General features: G+C 50.5%; 1 protein-coding gene across 1 annotated transcript in view; it reads right to left on the bottom strand.

The window, feature by feature from the left end:
• Nucleotides 1–20,785, bottom strand: part of SPTBN4 (spectrin beta, non-erythrocytic 4) — a 68,413-nt gene that overhangs the window by 1,591 nt on the left and 46,037 nt on the right. Inside the window, exons 21-35 of the mRNA XM_064489335.1 lie at nucleotides 15,442–15,666; nucleotides 14,375–14,464; nucleotides 11,975–12,253; nucleotides 11,753–11,883; nucleotides 10,700–10,904; nucleotides 9,901–10,281; nucleotides 8,671–8,915; nucleotides 6,010–6,148; nucleotides 5,833–5,917; nucleotides 5,354–5,550; nucleotides 4,156–4,775; nucleotides 3,006–3,075; nucleotides 2,109–2,401; nucleotides 794–967; nucleotides 606–648 (exon numbers count right to left, since the gene is read on the bottom strand). Coding sequence (XP_064345405.1) covers nucleotides 606–648; nucleotides 794–967; nucleotides 2,109–2,401; nucleotides 3,006–3,075; nucleotides 4,156–4,775; nucleotides 5,354–5,550; nucleotides 5,833–5,917; nucleotides 6,010–6,148; nucleotides 8,671–8,915; nucleotides 9,901–10,281; nucleotides 10,700–10,904; nucleotides 11,753–11,883; nucleotides 11,975–12,253; nucleotides 14,375–14,464; nucleotides 15,442–15,666 — 3,177 coding nt within the window. The remainder of the gene's footprint in view (nucleotides 1–605; nucleotides 649–793; nucleotides 968–2,108; nucleotides 2,402–3,005; nucleotides 3,076–4,155; nucleotides 4,776–5,353; nucleotides 5,551–5,832; nucleotides 5,918–6,009; nucleotides 6,149–8,670; nucleotides 8,916–9,900; nucleotides 10,282–10,699; nucleotides 10,905–11,752; nucleotides 11,884–11,974; nucleotides 12,254–14,374; nucleotides 14,465–15,441; nucleotides 15,667–20,785) is intronic.

The following is a 20,785-nucleotide window of genomic DNA, read 5'->3' as shown; positions in this document are numbered from 1 at the left end:
GTGTTCTCCCAATTGGGCCCCTGCCCTAGTCACCTCCTGTGCTCCACACCTCCACTCTTACCCTCTCCAATCTACCCTGCACATGGTAGCTAAAGGGATCTTTCTTCTGCCTCACTGTAACCCTCCCTTGCTCAAAGAGCCTCTACCATGTCTCCCTAGTGCCCTGAGAATAAACTCCAACCTCCTCCGAATGGCCCACAGTGCTCTTGGAGATCCAGACCCTGGGAACCTTCCTCCTTGAACTCCAGCAGAGTTAACCCTTTGCAATTCTGTACCTCTGGATCTTTGAACTTGCAGTTCTTTTTTTTTTTTTTTTTTTTTTTTAAGCTAACTCTCTCCTAACTTTCCAGTCTCACCCAAGAAGCCAAGGCAAAGAAGGTTGGACTTTGTCCTGGGGCCTCCAGGCAGCCCTCCTGATCTTCCACCTCCCCCCAGCTGGATTAGGAACTTCTATTGGGCTCTCACTACCCATTGGCTTTCCCACTGCAGCCCTGGTAACTCTGGCCTGTGCTGCCTCTCTTCCACAGCCCCGTCCCTGGGTCAGGAGCCAGCCAGCTAGGTGGTTCCTGAAGTCTGAATACAGGAGAGAAATGAACAGATCTCACCTCATCTTTAGCCTGGAGCAAAAACTCACTGCCATCCTGGGTCCTGTGGGAGAGGACACAGAACTTGGGGGCTCTGGGGCAGGGGACCAGCCCACCCATCCACCAACTATCCCCCACTGGAGCAGGGTATTGCTGGGAGAGGGAAGCTGGGTCTTGGACCCTCCCTTTCGCCCATTGTGGGGGCTCACTGGAGCTTGAAGACGTGCTTCTTTTTCTTGTAGTCACTAGCCACCTCGCTGGTGGCCTTGTGCAGGCTGAGCAGTGGCTCCCCGCCGTGTGTGCCCCCGGATGCTGGGCCCTTGGCGTCCTTGTAGAAGCCCAGCTCCCCCTTGCTGAGAACGCAGTACAGGCTCACCCACGACCTGGGGTGACGAGATGGGGCTCAAGGCAGAGTCGCAGCTCTGCCTGGGTACTCTTCATCAATACCTTTCAAGGGCTGACTATACCTGAGCCTTCCTCCTTCTAGGCCGTTGCCCCTGTAGGGCCTGGAGTGTTCTTGCTTTTGGCTGCTCCTGAGCTGGGGGGAGAGTCTAAGTCCCGCGGTACCAAGTCTTTGCCCAAGCTGGTCCCTGCTGGGGCTGCCCCTCCTTATCCTCAAGCTGTCTCTGCCACAAGATTTTGCTTGGGCATTTTCCTCACCATTCATCCAACCCCCACCCCAACCACCAGGGAATCCCCTGAAGGGAGATCTATTAGCTTACTGGTCACCCTGTCTGGAATGAGGAATTCTTGTCTCCCCATTCAGCCAAAGCCCCAACAGAGAAGGAAGTCTCCCACGGGCAAACCACACCCAGGTGCCCCTATTTATTTTCACCTTGGTCTCAGCGCAAGGAGGAAAGACTGCCTCCAGGCCCCAAAAGCAAAACCTCAATCTGTTCCCCTCCATTTCATTCTGTTTGCTCAACACTTCCCTTTTGGGCTCCACCTCTCCCTAGATTCAAAAAAGGTTGGACAACCTGGAGTCGGACTCCAAGAGTAGATATATCACTGTTAGACCCTCATTTGGAAACCCATATGACATGCCCCCTATCTCTTAGCCCTCAGTTTGGGATCTGCCCCTTATCAGACCCTCCCTCAATTTAAAATTGAATGAATGGACCCACCCCACTCATTGGTTGAAGGACCTCTCCAGGCTCCACCTCACGAGTCAAGAGAACCCTCCAGCTAGACCCCACATCCAGTTTGCTATTAGCTCTAGTTAACTCCTGGGTTGGTTTCCGTGAGATTGAGTTGCAATTTATTCACGTTCGTAACATTTTCTTCAGGTCCCGCCCCCATGTAAGCGCCACCGGCTCACCCATTGGACGCACTAACCTTAGGCCCCGCTCCTCCGGTTCATTGATTGATTCTTTGAAGTTAAGGCTCCGTTTTTCAGGCCCCGCCTACCCAGCCACCGGTTGGATGCCCTAAAGTTTAGCCCCACCCCCCTCCTCCGGCCCACCTATTCATTCATTGGACACTGAGCTTGGGACCCACCTTCCAAAGCCCCGCCCACACGCTCACCGGTTGGACGACTTGCGGTTAGCGTCGAGCTCGCGCTTGCGCAGCAGGAAGCCCTCGTGCTGCACTGTATGAGTGGGCGGTGGCGGAGGCGCGGGGGCGGAGCCGCCCTGGGCCGGGGCGGAGCGCGAGCGCCGGCTTCCCCCGCCCTCACCACCCTCTCGGGGCCGCGGCCGCCGTCGCGGCTTGGGCCGGTCCCGCGCCCGCGGCCGGTCCGGCCGAGGTGTCCGCTCGGGCGGCTCAAGCCCGTTGGGCAGGCGACCGGGGGGAAGCTCGCGAGGCTGAGGCAGCGACGGCTGTGTGAAGGGAGGGGGAAGAGGGGTGCTGTCCATAGTGGGGTGTGGGGGCCATCTGGGCGAACTCAGGGGTCTAGGGGTCCCATTTGTCTGCAGGGCCATCTGTCTTGGAAGCGAGTATGGGAGGACCTCAAGGTTGGAGGTCCAACTAACAGTTGGCTCCCCAGGTCTTGGGCATGGGTCCTAGGTTTGGAATCCCTCTCTATCTTGGAGGGGAGCTAGACTTATGAAGGTGGGGGTGTAGGCTGGTGGGTGTCCCAGCTGCCAGTTGGAGGAACCTGGCACCTCATGTGTGTGTGGCTGTCTGTAAGGAAATTTGAGATCTCCCCCACTGAGCTAGAGACAGAAACTAGGACAGATGTGGGAAGAGTCTGGAGTCTACTTGTGTGTGGGTGGAAGGGGTTAGGAATCTCTTAGGTTAGTGGCCTCAACTTTCTGAGGGAGAAAATTTCAGAGGCATCTGGGAGCCCTCTCCCATCCCCTGAGAGTCTCTGCAGGGTTCAGATGAGAGGGGCAGGGCTTGACATCAGTATTTCTGGGATCCTGACTCCAGCTTGGGGGAGAGGGGCCCCCATACCCCCACCCATGCCAAGGCTCAACTTACCCCAACAGAGAGCCCAGGGCCTGCCTCTTTCTCCTGCAGCTGCTCCACAATGTCAGCCAGGGTGGCCTTCCTGGAGGAGGTGGGGGGAGGCGCAGAAAGACCCAATGGAACTGGGATGCCTTCTCCCAGAGACCATCCTGGCTGGCTGGAGGAGCCTCAGCCTGAGATGCCAGGTCCCTATCCACTTCTGCATCTGCCTGTCTCAGGTGTCTACTTTACACACCACAGGTGCTCGGCACATGTCTGCTGAATGGAGGGTGGAATCTCTCTCCCCTCTGAGTTTTAAGCACCACAAAGACCAAAATGAAAACTGGTGCCTTCAAGCCTTTGAAGAAACTGTTGCCTTTCTCCACCCGCTCACTCTACCCCCAGCTGTCAAGCTCCCTGGACTTCCCTCATCCCCAGCCCCCATCATTCTGGGTCACATTATCTGGTGACAAGTCTGTTTCCCTCCCTAGACTGTGGGCCCCATGAATGCAGGGATGGAGCTGGTTCAGTCATTGCTCTCCCCAGCACATACCACAAGCAGAGTGGACACATGTTCAAGATGTACAAAATTTGAAAAGGGTCTGGTAGTCATTGTCACTGAAACATATTTGACCAAAGGCCTCCTCTGGGGACACAGCTGATTGAAGTGATCTGCACAATATACTGGTTAACTCTGGATTCTGAAAGGCCTGGGTTCCAGTCCTGCTTCACCCAAGCTGAATGACTTACCCTCTCTGAGACTCAGTTGCCCCATCCATGAAATAGATATGACTACAGCCTCCAGTTTATAAGGTTGAGACAGATTGTGATAAAGGATCTTAGCTCCAATCAGGCAGGTGATGGTTCCACCATTAGCCCAATGAAGAAACTGAGATGCAGAGAGGACAAAATCCCTGCTCAGGGCCACCCAGGGGATTTGGTGCAGGGGTCAGAACTCAGTAGCTGAGAACCTGCACCTGGAGGAGGCCACTGCCACTGTGGAATAATGGGCAGGACTCCTACCCTTTTTCAACCTCCGTTTACACCTCTGCGAAATGGGTATCACGAATGTATCTCCCTCCCTAGGCAGTTCTGAGCCCGGAAACCCTCTCCACTGGCCTGTGTGATTCCAGGAGCTCTCCGTGTCCCCCTTCCTCCACCCCCTGGGCACATGGGGCCTCACCCCTTGGCCAGGTCTCCTCTCGTGGGCATCTCCTGTTCGCTGGACTCCTGCCGCTCCAACCGCCGCTCCCGCCGCTCGCGCCGCCGCTCCATCTGCTCATAGCGGCCCAGGGTAAGGCTGTGTGCAACCTCGTGCTCCGCTGACTCCTGACGCTCGGGCCGCCGCCTCCGCGCAGCCTCCTCGGATTGATCTGCCGATTCTAGACGCTCGGGCCGCCGCCTCCTGGGTAGCTCCTCTGCGCGATCAGCTGACTCCTGGCGCTCTGGCCGCGGCCGAACCTGCTCTGCTGATGCGGGGGCCCCGGGGGTCTCCGCGGCGTCCTCTGCTGCGGCCGGCAGGGCCGTGGGCTCCACTATCCCCGGGACCTCCGGCAGCCGGTCGATGCGCGGCTGGAGGCGTTCCGGCTTGAGCTCCTGACGCACGTACCCCACCCGGGTCCGCACCTCGGCCGAGAGCGTGTCCGAGGCCCGGCGGGCCAGGGGCTCCAAGCCCCTTTCATAGCCCCCTGGCCGCAGCAGGGGCGCAGCCTTGGCCGCCAGTTCTGTAGGGTCTCCAAAGAACTTGCGCCCCAGCAGGGGGGTGGGCGGCTGTTTGCTCTGTTCAGCCTTGATTTTCTCAATCTGAGGACAGAGAAGCCAGACTCAGGTGGAGGGGCGGGGTGGGGGTCGGGGGTTGGGGGTAGGGCCTGGGAAGGTGGCTCTGAGTCGTCTGCCTCACCACCCCATTTATTAGCTCTTATCAGTGAAAAAGCAAGGTTGTCCAGGCCAGTACCCCTGCTTAGCTCTCTGCTAGGAGCTGAATTCCTACTTTCTCCAGCAAACAGTGTTCTTTTAAGAACTGGCTAAATCATCACTTTATGTGCCTTTCTCTCCTCTGGCCCCCAATTGCCTCCTTCCTTCAAGACCTTAAGACTTTTATTAAAATGATTCCTTCTCTTCATTCTTCAAGTCTCAGATCAGACTCCCCTAGGCCAGGACAAATGCTTCTGGGCTCCCATGGCCCCCTGTGCTTCCCCCCATCCCAGCCCTGGGCTACACTGTCTGGTGACAGATCTGTCCCCCCACCACACTGGACTGGGAGCCCAGTGACTGGCTTGGCCCTCACTCAACACAGTGCTGAGCCTGTGTGTTTGTCTTATATAGAGAGATGGGTGTGGTGCCACGGCAGGGGCCTGGGGCAGGATCTGGGGTGTGCTGACCGTGGTCAGGCGCCGCAGAGAGCTGAACCTTTCTTCCCAGGCTGCAGCTGCTTTACGGAAGGCCTCATGTCGCCTGATAAGCTGCTCCACCTCGTCCACGCTGCTGCCCAGCTCCCCACTCTGCAGGAGTGGCTCCTGAGCGGTCAGCCAGGCATCGGCCACCACCGCCTCCTGGGCAAACTGGTGCACTTCCAGCACTATGGAGAGACGTTTTGGGGGTAAGGATGTTAGGGGCACCTGTGGACCTTTCATAGTGGCAGTGGCTGTTTTCACTGGCTGTACACACACACAGAGGGCACTGGCTTTTCACCAGGGAGTCAATGATAGGGCAGCACCCTGCCCACCCTCCCAGGCCTTTATGTTTGCTGCTGGGCACCCATGGGGTGTGCAAAGCATGACTGAGTCACCCTCTGGGCTCTTCTGAACATGCTGGAGCATGTCCCTGTGCTTCTGAGCCGCGTGTCTGGGCCCCCACTCACTCTGCTGCAGCCACTCCCAATGGCGGTCCCACTTGTCCGACACCTCCTCCTTCCTGGTTCCCAGCTTGTCCAGCTGTGCCTGGATCTGGGAGTGGCAGGTGGGTGGGAGAGGCATCAGGGGTGGCTCCCACCCCAATAGGAACAGGTGGCAGAGGAGGACCCCTGCACCCTCCCCACCTCATCAGCCATGGCACTCTTGTTGAGCAGCAGATTGCGCCCCAGCTCCTGGCAGGCCGTCAGCTCGGGCACCCGTGCCTCCAGCTCGGTCTTCAGGCCCTGATGGTAGTTCATGAGCACCTCCACCGACGACACGTCCCTATGGTGGGTGGTGGGTAGGGGTCTGAGCCACGGGAAGCCTCCCTAGATTCGCCCTATATATGCAGGTCCTGATAAGCCCAAATCCCTGAGGCTGGGATTCCACACCATCTCAGGACACCCACCTCCCATGACCAAGTTCTGAGGGGCCAACATTCTTCACTGATTCAATGACTCCAACTTTTCCCCAAGTGCTAAAATGTCACACTTCTGTGATTCTAACCTAGAATTTCAAGATCCAATTTTTCTAATTTTCTAAAGCTATACTTCTTCTTTCTTTCTTTTTTAATGGAGGTGCTGGGAATTGAACCCAGGACCTTGTGCATGCTAAGCATGTGCTCTACCACTGAGCTGTACTCACCTGTGGCAAAGGTATACTTCTGAAGTTTCCACTAGCCAATGATTCTAACCTTCTCAGTCTGTGCTGTCCCATATGGTAGCCACTAGACATGTATGGCAGTCAAGCCCTTGAAATGTGGCTAGTCTGACTTGAGATGTGTTCAAGTGTAAACTAAACACCATATTTTGAAGACTGAGTATAAAAACGAAGGTAAGATATCTCAATAATTTTCATATGCCTATATGTTGAAGCAATAGTATTTTGGGTACACTGGGTTAAATAAAATTAATTACTAAAATTAATTTTCATTTGCTTCTCTTTACTTTTTTTTAATGTGGTTACAAGAAAAATCTTCAATTATATACATGGCTCACACTGGTGGCTTGCATTGTGTAACTATTGGACAGCATCATTCTAAGCTATTATCTGTGCAAAACAAATCCCAAATTTCTGAGGGTTCAACCAGTCAACAAGTAGAGCTTTATAAGACTTAATATGTCCAAATGCATTTCTGATGGTCCCACATTGTGATGATTCCTACTTAAGACTTCATATGCCTAGAACAATCTCCCTGATTCTCCCCTATCTCCCAAATGTACCCTCCCCAAAATTCTCCAACTCAGTAAATTCACCCATCATTCATCCATGACTCCTCTTTTTTCCCCTCAGTCCCCGAAGCTAATCAGTCACTCAAGACTGGACATTTATAACTGCAAAATATACTCTGAAATGATATAAAATCATAGATTTGTTTTAAAATAACTCAGCAAAGGGTGGATGGGATGGGATGGGGAAGGGCAGTGTATGGATGAAGCAGGATTGGCTAAATGTTGATGGTTGTCCAAGCCCAGTGTTCACTCTACACATGTGGGTTCATTATACTGTTGCTGCTACTTCTGTATATTTTTGAAAATTTTCATAATAAAGAAGATTTTTTCAATTCCTAAAGCCAATCATTTCTTGCCATCTCTTCAACCACCACCCTGGGCCAAGACAATATTACCTCTTACCTGGATTATGTTAGCAGTCTCCTGACTGGTCTACCTGCTTCCACCTGGCTGTCCACAGTCCGTTACCCACTAGGCACCTGGAGTGATCGTTCTCAAATGTACATTATATTACATCGCTCCCTTGCTCTACGCAATCCTGTGACTCCCATCTAAATCCAAGAAAAGGCAAACTCCTCACCATGCCCTATTTCTCTTCTAGCCTCACTTCCTACCATTCTCCACTCTCCCCTACCACTCACTCCATCCAGCTACAATGCTTGTCCAGCTTTCCCTCAAACATGTCTAACTACAACCCACCTCAGGGCCTTTGCACTTGCTGATCCCTCCACCTGGAAGACTCTTCCCCCTAAAACTTTACCCAACTCACCATCCTTCACTCAGGTCCCCTTACCTTGCTTTATTTTTCTTCAGAGCACTACGACTATCAAAATAATATTAAGTGTTTGTTTATTTACTTAACTGTTGCCTGTCTCCTCTCTCAGAATGTAAGCTGCATCAGGGCAGGGGTTCACCTTCTGGCATACAGTAGGCATCAATACATATTTGCTGAGTAAATGAATGCAGGCCCAAGGCCCCACAGTCACAGACACAATGCTACGCATCCACAACTCTCCAGGTCCTTGTCTTCTTGGACACATGCCAGGCTACATTTCCCAGCCTCCCAGGCAGACAGGTTGGGGCCACTGGGCCAATAGAACATGAGCGCAGGTTTAGTCCCTAAAACCTCCCATGTGATCCTCCTGCTCTCTTCTCCTCTGCAGTTGGATGCAGAAGGTCCAGCAAATGAATCCCAGGGCTGATGATGGAAGGACAGTGGCTCCCAATCAGTGCAGGACAGGCTTCTGCTGGACACTCACATCAAGCCGTTATGTGAGCAATATGTCAGTTCCTACTAGATTAAGCCACAAATACACCTCCCTTTCCCAACCCTGGCTTCAGATCCCCCCCATGCTGTGACACCCCCACAGAGGCAGGAGGATGTCCCATGCTCTGAGCCCCAATGTCTGGCCTGACAAGGGGTCTTAATACACAAGAGGCATTAAAACAATGCGTAGCAGGCAGAGGTACTGCACAGGTATTGGCTATTGGGGTTTTTTATGGGAAAGGAACTGCTGATGGGCAGGGGTGGCTGCCCGGAGGCAGGTAGGAAGCCCGAGGTGGGATGAGGGGCACCTGGGCTTGTCAGCTGCTCCAATCTGGCTGGCGATGCCATCCATCCAGGAGAGCAGGTCGCGAGCCTGGCTGTGGAATCGCAGGGCGTCGGCCGTGGAGCTCACGTGCAGGCGGGCGTCCTCGCAGGCTGCCAGCAGCTCCTTCCAGCCCTGCAGCACCTCCTGCTCCCGGCTGGCGATGGCCTCCGCGTGCTCGCCCGCATACACCGTCCGTAGCTGGGCTGCCCCTTCCTGGAGCTGCCTTACCTGAGGGGCATGCCAGGTCGAGCACCAGCCCTCCATGGGCTCCAGGCTCCACCCACTCCTTCCCCCATCTGCTGGCTGGGTGCAGAGCCTAAAAACATAAGGAGCCTGCACCCTTGAGATTCCACACTGGGTTTCATTCCTATCCGCTGCCTGATTTCTTTTTTACTTTCCCGCTTTCTGACTTCTTTTAGACCCACTACCATATTTCTCTCATGTCTGCTGTCTGATGTTTCTTTAACTTACCTGCATTCTGACTTTCACACCTACCACCTCTATAGGGTCAGCCACCTGATTTTTTTGGAGTAACTCCATATTTATATCAGATCCACCACGTAATCGCTATCAGTTCCTCTGCCTAATTTCTAACAGTCATCTGTATGATGTATATAAAATAATTGTCCAATTTTCACCTTCCTTTAGACCTGCAACCCAATTTCCTTCAGGTCTGCTGCTTGAGTTCTGTTAGGTCCACAGCTTCATTTCTATCTGGTTTCTCAGATCCACCTCCCAATGTCATCAGATTCACTGCCTGATTTCTATTAGCTCTGATTTCTATTCGTTAAATTCAACCCCATCAAGTTTCTTTAAGGAAAATCATATGATTTCTATCTGTCCCACAGCCAAATTTCTCTTAACCCCCTCTCAATTCCTTTTAGACTCCCAGTCCAGATTGGGGTAAGATTCACTTCACAGTATTTAGGAGAATCTCCTGCCCAAACTCCATTGGAAACACTGTCTGATATCTGTCAAACATTTCATACCACCTTTTTTCTGTCATTGTCTGATTCTGTGCACCACGTGATCAATCCATATTCTACCTGCCCCATCATCTAATTTCTCCCTGTTCCATGGTCTGTTTTCTATCTGTCCCATCATCTAACTTCAACGTGGTCCACAGCCTGATTTTTGCCTGCTCTGCTGCCCTATCCTTTGGTCATGCTGCTCAGGCCCTCCCACCTGCCTCTCTTGGCCGCCAGCTCCCCACCTGGGACACAAGGAGCTGCAGGTCATGTTCAAAGGTGCGCAGGGTCCGCTGCATGGAGCTGGCACTGGGTCTGGGCTCAGGCGGGGCAGTCAGGCGGGGCAGTCGCCTCCGCTTCTCCTCGATCTGTCCTTGAAGCTCTCGGGCATCACTGAAGAACTTGTGCAACTCCCGAGAGGCGGCCAGCAGCTGGGCCCGTGTGCCCATGAGCTCCAGCAGCTCGGCCCAGGCCTCGTTCAACCCGTCCTTCCACTCCGCCATGGTGGCCGCCGCCGTGTGGCCACACTCAATCAGCTCGTCCACCATCTGGTTCACAGCCGCCAGCCGCTCCCGCCCTGCTGTACCAGTCTCATTGGCAAACTCTGAGAATTTCTCCTGCAGCACCTGCCAGAAGTATGTTGGGGATGGGGACATCATGGGCAAAGGTGCTATACATGAGAGCCCCCTCCAACCCAGCATCTTGTGGCAGGTAAGAGTAGTAACAGTACCAGTGATGATAATAATAACAAAAAATAACACCCAACACTTACTGAGTACTCACTCTGTAGCAATAATAGTAACAACAATAATGAAAATAAGAAAATAATACTTAACTAACACTGTGTTAGGCCCTGTGGATGCTGAATACTGTCCTAAGTGCATTATATTACATTATATTAATTCATTTGTCTCACAGCATAGCCATGATGTAGTGCTATTATAATCCTCTTATTAAGGATGGGGACACTGAGGCCCAGAGAACTTGGTAGCATACGTGGTGGCCACTGGAACCATTGTTTATTCCTAGTGATGCTCAACTTACCGTGACATGCTCAAAGTCCTGGCCGAGCTCAGGTGAGCCGGCCACCACCTCTTTCTCTGCAATCCAGTGCTCCAGCTCGTCCACCTGGCGGCTGAGCTGGTACAGCCAGTACTGCTGCTCCAGGCCCACCCGGCGTTCCTCGCCCAGCTCCTTGAGGGCCACGTACAGGCGGTCCACCTGAGACTGCCGCCGGCTGATCTGCTCGCTAGTAGGGGACAGGGAGGAGCAGAGATGGAGCCCCCTGAGATTTCCAGGACAGAGCTCTGACCCCCCTGCCACCCCTTCCCCCAAGGGCAAGGCTGTGCCTCCTCTGAACCTTCAGGCAGGGTTGAGTCCCCTCAGATTCCTCCATGCAGGACTGTTTTCCTCAAGTTTGGGATGCAGGGAGGTCACATGACCTGTCACCCAGGAGGTCTCAGGCCATGCCCAACCTCAGCACTCAGGGAAAACTGTTTCCCTCAGCTTGATAAGCTCACCACCCCCTACCCCTACCCAGCCTTTCAGTCTGCAGTCCCACATCTGACCCGCCAGCGACTTGGGTGGCACTCCAGACCCCCCACTTGGTCCCCAGCCAACCAACCTCACTTCCAGGCCTGATCTCCAGGCTCAGGCGGACAGAGGTCTAGCCCTGTGCCTCTGTCTCAGCTCTCACCCCTGATCCAAGCATCTCAGATGTGGCCCCTACACCTGATCTCATGGAGGTCACATGACCTGTCATCCAGGAGGTCTGAGGCCATGCCCAATTACAGTGCTCCAGGCTTTTCTGTCCTCCCTGATACCAGGTAGGAAGAGGACCCTTCTCTGTCCTGAGCTCTTACTTCTCACCTTGGTCTTAGACATCGCCCCCCTCCCCTACACTTAAACCTCAGTGCTCCTGGCCCCACTCCCTCAAACATCCCTGTGCAGGGCTCCTCCATTCTGAGCCCCTCCCACCCCAATGCCCAATTCCGGCTCTGTCTCAATTTCCAACAGGGAAACTCCAGATTCTGCCGGACCATTCCCTAAGAACGGGCTCCGCCCCTGCCTGGCCCGGATCCCCTCCCGCCCGCCCACCTGTCCGGGTGCCCCATCTCCAGCAGCGCCCGGCACTGGCGCGACAGCTGTGCGATGCTTTCCTCGTAGTTCTCCACGCCCTGCTCCAGCTGCAGGTGCTTCTTGAGCAGCTGCAGGGTGCTCTGTTCGTCCTGGGGGCACACGGCGCCCGAGATGAGGCGGCAGCAGCGGGCCCCGGGCTCCAGCGCCCCCAGGCCCCCCGCACCCCCAGCCTGGGCGCACCTTGCCCTTGTCCTCACTCATCATGAGCAGCTCCTGCTCGCCCAGCCACGCCTCCACCTCGGCCACGTCGAAGTAGTACTGCTCCACCTGGAAGGCGGCGTCCAGGACTTGCTGCCGCCGCTCGGCCGCCTCCCGCAGCCCGGCCCAGGCGCTCTGCAGCTGCTCCTGGCCACAGCGCACAGCCTCTGCCTCGGGGCTGCGCAGCGACGCCAGCGCGCCCGCACGCTCCAGCACCTCCTCCAGCCGCGGACCGTGAGCCTGGATCTCCCGCCGCAGGCCCTGGGGGTGAGAGCCGAGAGGAGAGTTCAGACGTCGGGCGCCCCCGCGACTGGTACCGCCCAGGAGAGAATACAAACAGTCGCAGATCGCCCACCACGTGCCGGGTACCACGTAAGCATTTTGTGGTTCCTCGCTCAGTCATTCCCCTATGTTGCCGTTGGGAAAACAGGCACGGAGAGGTGAAGTACGTTGCCCGAGAGCAAGTAGCTATAAGGGGCGATGGGATTTGCACACAGGAGGCCGGATCCAGAGACTGCTCTCAAACAAGATGCCTGCTAATACAAGATACCCGCTCATGGTTGAAACACGGGGCCTGAGAATCAGGCAGCTTAGGAGCAAGTGGGGTGTAATTTACATACAGTGAAGTGCACAATTCTTAGGTGTACAGCTCGACACGTATGTTTACACATTATATATCCGTGTACCTAGATCAAGATACAGAACAAGTTCCATCACCCCAGAAGGTTCTCTCAACAAGCTCTGTACTTGCTGAGTACCTGAGTTAACCTCTCCCATGCCTCCATTTCCCCAGCTGGTAAATGGAGATAATAATACAATAGCCAACACTGAGTGCCTGCCAGGCACTTTGCTAAGTAAGGGCTTTGCCAAATATAGTCACTCATCTGATCCTCACTCCAACCCCAGGAGCTACACATCATTATCATTCTCATTTTACAGATGGGGAGACTGAGGCACAGAGCAGTTGAGGAACTTGCCAAAGGCACATGGCTAGTGGCAGCCTGCTAATATCTACCTTGCTGGGTTGCTGCACCGTGGAGCGCTGAGAACTGTGCCCAGCATGCACTAGGTCATCAGTCAATCTTAGCAGCTATTATTCGTTCAACAGCCCCCGTGTATCCAGAACACTCTCTCACACATGCAGCTGAGCTGCCCCAATTTTAAGCATTAAGTGAATTTGATCAATTTCCTCAACCATGAAATTGATGGGCCAGTCCTGTTTGTTCCCAACACGGCTGACAGCCAGGAGTATTTTCATCAAGACGGAAAAACAAAATCTAAGAAAACGCCCCGCCTCTTAAAGAACTCCACCTAGTGCAGCATGATCACAAACTTTTCAAAATAATTTGTGTGTCCACCTGCCCACCATCCTTCAGTGCTCCATTCTTCCAACTTATATTTTTTTGGTAAGAGAGGTGAATGACAATTCCTATCTGGTAGGGTTACTGTGGAAATTAAATTAAATAAGAGGCATAACCCCCCTAGAACAGTACTTGGCACATAATAAGTCTTTAACCAATGTATTACTAATATTATTATTGTTCCTCTTTTATACGTGTTACTTTGGGCTTTGGTGAGAGTTGGTTTGATCAAGTTTCCTCCACTGAGTGATTGGAGAATCACTGCTCAAGATCAAGAATCTACTCATTAAGGTGTGGCAACTAAGGCTCAGAGAGGTGGATAGAGGTCCAGAGATATTAGGGGCTGAAAACTCCCCACTGTGCTCAGCCTGAGTCAGCACTCTCACTGTCTCTGTCCTCTCTCCCCACGGGTGTCTGGAGAGCTTGGTTTTTGTTTTTGTTTTTGTTTTTGTCATTTTCTTTTTCATGGCCAACAGACATTCTCCTTACTTCTAGTCATGAGGTCCTGACTTTCTTTTGGGGAACACCCTTGCCTCCATCTCAGCCCAGATAATTAAGTGAAGGCTGACCCCACCTGCTGGTTCCAAGGTGGGCCCTTAGCCCAGATCAGGCCCTTCAGAGCTGTCTAAATCCCTGGCCACCAGGATGAGTTCAGGGTGGACATGTGACTCAAACTGAGCCTAAAAGAGTTACTCCTGGGACTACTGCTGAAATTACTGAGAGAGAAAAAATCTCCTCAGTTTTATGAGTGGGATGTAAATTTGAACCTGTCAGAGCTCTTTTAACCAGCAGGAGAGGGGAGTTGGCCTGAGAACAAAGCTAACAGGAAAAAAAATTTGGAAATGAGAGATTCATGACATCTTGGAAGCATCTGGATGGATCTGTATCTGCTGTCCACAGTCTTCTCAAACACAAGAGCCAATAAATTCACTTTTTTGGCTTTAACCAATGATAGAGCTGTTTTTCTATCATTTGTATCCAGATGTGTCCTAACCCACTCTCCGGCCCTGGCTCTGCTCACCTGGTTCTTTTTGATGTGCTGCTGGACAGCTTGCAAACCACTGCCTCGTTCTGTCTGCATGGCCAGTGGCAGCCGTTCCTGGACCCATGCCTGGAGAGGAATCAGGGAGCAGGTCAAGGGAAGGACACAGGGAGCAGGGCCAGGACCCCTGCATCCCCCAACTAAACTGTAAGCCACCTCTACAGCATAAAAGGCCCCTCCTCACCTAAGAGCCTGCTCATGTTTTCAGCCTCCTCTCTGGACATGCTCTGTCTTGCTCTCTGCACTGGAGCCGGGCTCATGCTTACCTCTGGCCTTTGTCTGGGCAGGTCTTGCTTCCTGAATTCCCTTCCCACTCCCTCAGCAGGCTCATTTGTACTCTTCCTCCACGTCTCAGCTCAGACATCCCCTCTTCCAGGAAACCCTCTCTGACTTCAGACCTTGGCCAGTTGCTTCCTCTGGGCTCCCATGGCCTCCCAGCTTCTCCCATCACAGCCCTAATCACCCTGGGTTCTTCTCACTGACTGAGGACAAGTCTGTTTTCCCCTTTGGACTTTGAGTCCTCTGTAGGCAGGAACGGGGTCTGCCTTAGTCACCCCTGTGACCCTAGCATCACGTAAGCACAGAGAGGGGCACAGAATGAGCAAATTCTTGAATGAACGAACAAGCAAACCAGGAGGTGAGAGACTGACTGAGGAAGTGACTGGATGAGTGACAAGTGAGTAAGTGAATAATAAATAAATGAGTGAAGGAGGGAATAAAGGATGAATTGATGAATAAATCAACGACTTCATGAATAAAGCAAAGAGTGATTGAAAGTAAATTAAATGTAAAAGAGTGAACGAATGCATAAGTGAATGACTACATGAAAAAATTAAGGCTTGAATAACTGAGTCTATCAGTGTATCAGTGGGTGGGTTTCTCAGCCATTTCCACCCTTGAACCCACCGAGGTCCCACGGCCCCGACCCCATCCCAGTCTCCATTCCCTCTGCCCGCTGGCCCGCCTCTGGCCTCACGCCCCGCCCCCTCCTCGCTCACCTCTCCTCTTATCCGGGCCCCGCCCAAATCCCCCGCGCGGGTCCTCACCAGCTCGTCGTCGAGGTCGTGCGCCACCTGGTGCAGCTCCTTGGAGGCTAGCAGCAGGCGGCGGCGCTCCTGCAGCGGCTCGAGCAGACGCACCAGGCGCTCGCCCACCGCGTTCTGCCGCTCGCCCACCAGCTCCTTGCTCGCCGGCTCCAGCGGCAGCGCGGCTGTCTGCGCCTGCAACTCTCCCACCTCGCGGTACCACTCCTCCACCTGCGACTCCATCGACTGTGGGAACAGGGGCCGGGTTAGCAGGCCCCACCCTCCCTCCCCATCCTGCTGTGGCTGGCTCTCCAGTACCTTTATGGTGACAGCCAAAACCCTGGTCGAGGCCCACTGTTCCACTCTCCCCTTGTTCAGTTCCCTCCAAAAGCGCTGCCCTCCTCTCTGTTCCTACAACCCACTAAGCTAGTTCCTGCCTCAGGGACTCTGCCATTGCTGTTCCCTCTGACAGGCATGCTCTTGCCTGTCAATCAGATTTCGGCTCAAATACTACCTTTTCAAAGGGGCTTACCTGACCCCCTTGGACTAAAACGGTCCATTAGTTCATTAATCTCAGAAAAACCCTTCAAGGTTGGTGGTATCTCTGTTTTACAGAGGAGGAAACTGAGGCCCAGAAAAGTTATGTAATTTGTCCGGAGAGTCAACCTTTCCAAATACCAAAAATAAATACAAAGTACAGTGATTTAAGTGGATGATGTGCCATAGGGATGGACAGAAAGTGCAAAAGCAGACCCGAATACACAGGAGAATTCATATAGTTATAGATGCCATTTCCAATCTCCAAGGAAAAGATGGATTATTCAATGAATGGTCACCAGCCAACTGGCTGACCAATTTAGCTGGATCCCTTCCTTGCTCTTTATGCTGAAAACAATTCCAGATGGATTAAAGACTTGAGCGGAATAAGTAAATCCATAAGGCATACAAAGAAAACCTGGGCAAATGATTTAATACTCTTGGGATGGAGAAAATCTTTCCAAGCATATAAACCATAAAGGGAAAGATTTATAAATTTGGCCACATAAAATACTTTTGCGTCAACCAAAATTTCTAGCTTTAGTTAAAGGCAAATGACAAACTGGAAAACTATTTAATATGTGTTAGAGCAAGGAACTAGTTTCTTCAACAGTAAAAGAATTCCCTTTGATCCTGCTTCCTTTGTCTCTACGAGACTTAACCACCATCGGATAACTCTGTCTTTACTTGTGAGGTGGTCTTTTTTTTTTTTTTTTTTTTTTTTTGGATTGACCTCCTGCTCCTAGAATGGGAGCTTCATGAGGGCAGAGGCTGTATCAATCCACCTCTGTATTCCCGAGTGCCTAGAACAGTGTCTGGCATGTAACAGGCCTTCAACTGAGATTCATTCAATGCACAGATGAATGACATCAGCAAAGAGAGGTTGCCCAAAAGAGAAATGGGCCTCTCATGTGAACAGGCAACACAAGAAAAAATAAGCACGTGAAAAGCTACCCAGTCTCACTAATCAGCAGGATAATACAGATCAAAACAAAATATCCTTTTCTATTCATCAGATTGGCAAAAATGTAAAAGATGGATAATATCTAGTATTGGCAAAGACACAGGGAGATGGGCACACTCAACCACTGTCAGTGGTGGTGTAAATTAGTAGAGCCTTTCTGGAAGACAGTTTGGCAGGTCCTATCAAAATGCAAAATGTGTCAAAATGCTTTGACCCAGCACTTGCATTTCCACTTCTAGGAATGTATTTAAAGAAACACTGGCACATGTGCACAAAGATGTTTGTCCAAGAATCTCATTGTAGCAGAGTTTATAATGGGAAAAAAATGGACACATTGATGTCCATCCAGGGTGAAATGGTTAAACAAATCCATGTCAGTATGGAATAATACTCAAGACTTACTGATAAGAGGGGGAAAAAAACCAATTTAGAACGTACTTATGGGGGGAGGGTATAGCTCAAGCAGCAGAGGAAATGCTTAGCATGCACGAGGTCCTGGGTTCAATCCCAGTACCTTCTCCAAATGTAAATAAATAAATAAATCCAATTACCTCTCCCTCATAAAACAAAAGAAACAATAAATAAATAGATAAATAAACCTAATTACCTCAAAAAAAGAACATATTCATGAATATATACGTAGTGGATTGCGTATGCATAAAACTTCTCTGGAATAAACAAGAAATTAATCACACATGGTACCTATTGAGGCAATGGGAATTTAGTGAATGGGGACAGGGATGAAGGAGAGATTTTTCACATGGGATTTTTATATAGTTTTTGACGTCCTAACTGTAATATTTATTTGTTCAAAAATTTAAATTAAACATGAAAAACAAAGAACACAAAACCATTGATAATCCATATAGGTACATCTGTTACTGCATAGATAGGGGTCTAGAAGGATGCAAGCCAAATAATGATTGAGGTTCCCTTTGGGGTGTGGGATCGAAGGCATGTTGAAGGAAGCCTTTATGTTTTACTGAAGATTTCTAGGTTAGTATCATCTTTTACCAAAAGAACACATTTATGTATTATTTGTGTGATTATAAACAAAGAAAGCTAGAAAAGAAAACAAAATAACAATAATGAAATTAAATGGTAACAGATTACCGCAAAAAACTGCAAACCAAAGCTCAAAACTTAAGAACCAAGTCAAGACTTCTGTTGCAAGGTTCTGCAGTGCAGAGCTGTTGGTTTTGCCTGCCCAACATCAGCACCTTTCTTCCCAGCACCTGAAACCCCACACTCAGGTCCTGAGCTTCTTGAGGGACTAATAAAACCTAGGGGGTCCAAAGATGGCCCCATGATCCAAATCTGGCCAATCAGAACACTGAAATAACTCTTGCCACAGGGATTGGATCAGGGATGGTCATGTTACCTAAGCTGGGCCAATGAAAACTCTTCCAGATTCCTGAGGGCTGATGAAACCCAAGAGCACAAGAATGGCCATGTGACTCAGGCCTGGCCAATGAGAACACTGAATCACCCTGGCCACAAGGATTGGGTACGAGATGGCATGTGACCTAAGATCAGCCAATGAAAACTCTTCCCACTTTTGCTGGAAAAGCATGTGAGCTCAAAAGAGGTGGTCTCCTCATCAGGTTCCTAAAGCTGGTAGAATATAGGCCTGGGACGCTAAGGACAATTTTGCCACCAAGAGGGAACAGGCTTCCCAACAATGAGGCCAACACTGAGGAAAGCAGGGTGCAGAAACAAAGACAGAGATTCCTGAGGGCAGAATTTGAGTAACTGATCCAGCCATGCCCAAAGCTCTTATCCTCTGGATCTTTCAGCTCCATGAGCCAACAATGTCCCCTTTTAGACTAAGTCCTATGAACTGCACCCCAAAAAGTCCCAGCTGACACAGTTCACAATGTGTAGGAGTCATATACATGGGTAAAAATCAAACCTTATAACAAGTCAAAACCATGTATGATGAAAAAATTTTAAAGGCACAATTATAAGTGGCAGAAATCAAAGAAAAAGGAAATAGTCATCCCCAAAACTTTTTCACTAAGAAAATCATCATAGTGATGTATAGAAAAATAAAATGCACCAGAATTCAGGAAACTTTCAATATAGTCTGTAGTCTGAAATGTTAAAGTTATAAGTTCCAGTTCCCCATGAAATGAAAACCTCTTCAGTAAGTGGCCGTGTGACCTGAGATGAAATAATTCCAGGGACTGACATTTTTCTACTTCTACAAAATTGCTACGTACTTTGAACACTCATTTAATGTGTATCCTTTCCTGCAAACACATGCCAAGGATACAGAAGTACAAAGGTGATTAAACACATCAAAAGATGTTCAGCCTCCTTCAATGTTCAAGAAAATGCAAATGCAAATTAAAAGAACTGCAAAACAGTACCTCTCCTTTCGCAAATTAGCAGAGTTGAAAAAGCTTTCTAATGCCTAATAATGGTGACCTTGCAGGCAGATGGCTGGCTGTCATGTGGCAGGTGGGTCCACTGCCTTTTCAGGGGGATACTTGGCAATCTCTGCCAAAAAAGTTTAATGCATACACCTTTTGGCCCCAATATTTTACTTCGAGGATTACCTTCTGCAGAAATATTTGCACATGGGCATAAACACATATGGACAGGGATGTCTGCTGTGGTATTATTTATACTAGCAGATTGGGAACAGCCCAAAGGTTTCTCAACAGAAGACTGGTGAAAGACAATGTCAAAGCACCCTCTGGAATACCATGCAACCGTTTAAAAGGACAGGACATATCCTAGACTTTGTGACTAGGAAGGATGCCTGGGGTGTTTTGTCAAGTGAAAAGTCAAGCTTCAGTCTGATCTATATGTCGTGTGTCTGTGTGTGGGTATGCACAGAATATTTCTAGAAGGGTAGAGAATACACAGTTGAGAGCAGTTACACCCCTGGGGAGTGGAACTGTCCATGTGGAGGGGGAAGGAAGACTTTTCACTGTTCACATCACACCCTTCTGTTTGAACTTCTTACCATAACAGCACTAATGAGTAACACATCCTGCTGTTTGCTCTAAGCACTTGACAAGAATTGATTTAATCCTCACAACAGCATATGAGGTCAGGGAAGATGGGGACATTTGTATTGTTCGCAAGTGGAGCCAGCACCTGACTCCACGCCTGGCACAGAGTAAGTCTCCGTCAGTATGTGTTCACTTTGTTTGCTGGACTGGTCACCATGCTATTCTACTTCTCTTAGTATTAAAGATGAACATTAAAAAAATTAAACTGGCTTTAAACATTAAAACCAAAGGAACCATGAAGTACTCACACAGTCTACATAAAACATGGATGACTCTTGCAAGCACTGTTAAGGGAAGGAAACCAGACACAAAGGACCCTATGTGGTATGATTCCATTTATATGAAATGCCCAAAACAGGCAAATCTAGGAGAGGGTATAGCTCAGTGGTAGGGTGCGTGCTTAGCATGCATGAGGTCCTGGGTTCAATCCCCAGTACCTCCATTAAATAAATAAATGAATAAACCTAACTTCCTCCCAACCCCTCCCCCGCAAAAGAAACAAAATAGGAAAATCCATAGAGTAAAGGGAGCTGATGGGTACAGGGTTTCTTTCTGGAATTAAATAGTGAGGAGAGTTGCTCAACTTTGCAAATATACTAAAAACCACTGAATTGTTCAGTTTAAAATTATGCATTTTAAAGCATAGAATTATGTCTCATTTAAAAAAAAAAAAAGGTATTAAAGGTGAAAACCAAAACAAACAAAGAACAGAGGCACCTACTTCCAAAAAAGCCTCAGGCATTTTGCCACATGGTGACTGGCAAGCCCCAACTCCCACATCAACCTGATTCCTACTTGGGTCCACCTGCTGCCTTCCCATATTCCAGTTGTGGAAATTGAG

This window comes from Camelus dromedarius, chromosome 9 (assembly GCF_036321535.1).
Source record: "Camelus dromedarius isolate mCamDro1 chromosome 9, mCamDro1.pat, whole genome shotgun sequence".
In the NCBI taxonomy this organism is placed as follows: Eukaryota; Metazoa; Chordata; class Mammalia; order Artiodactyla; family Camelidae; genus Camelus; species Camelus dromedarius.
This window is presented reverse-complemented; position numbering and strand designations above follow the sequence as displayed.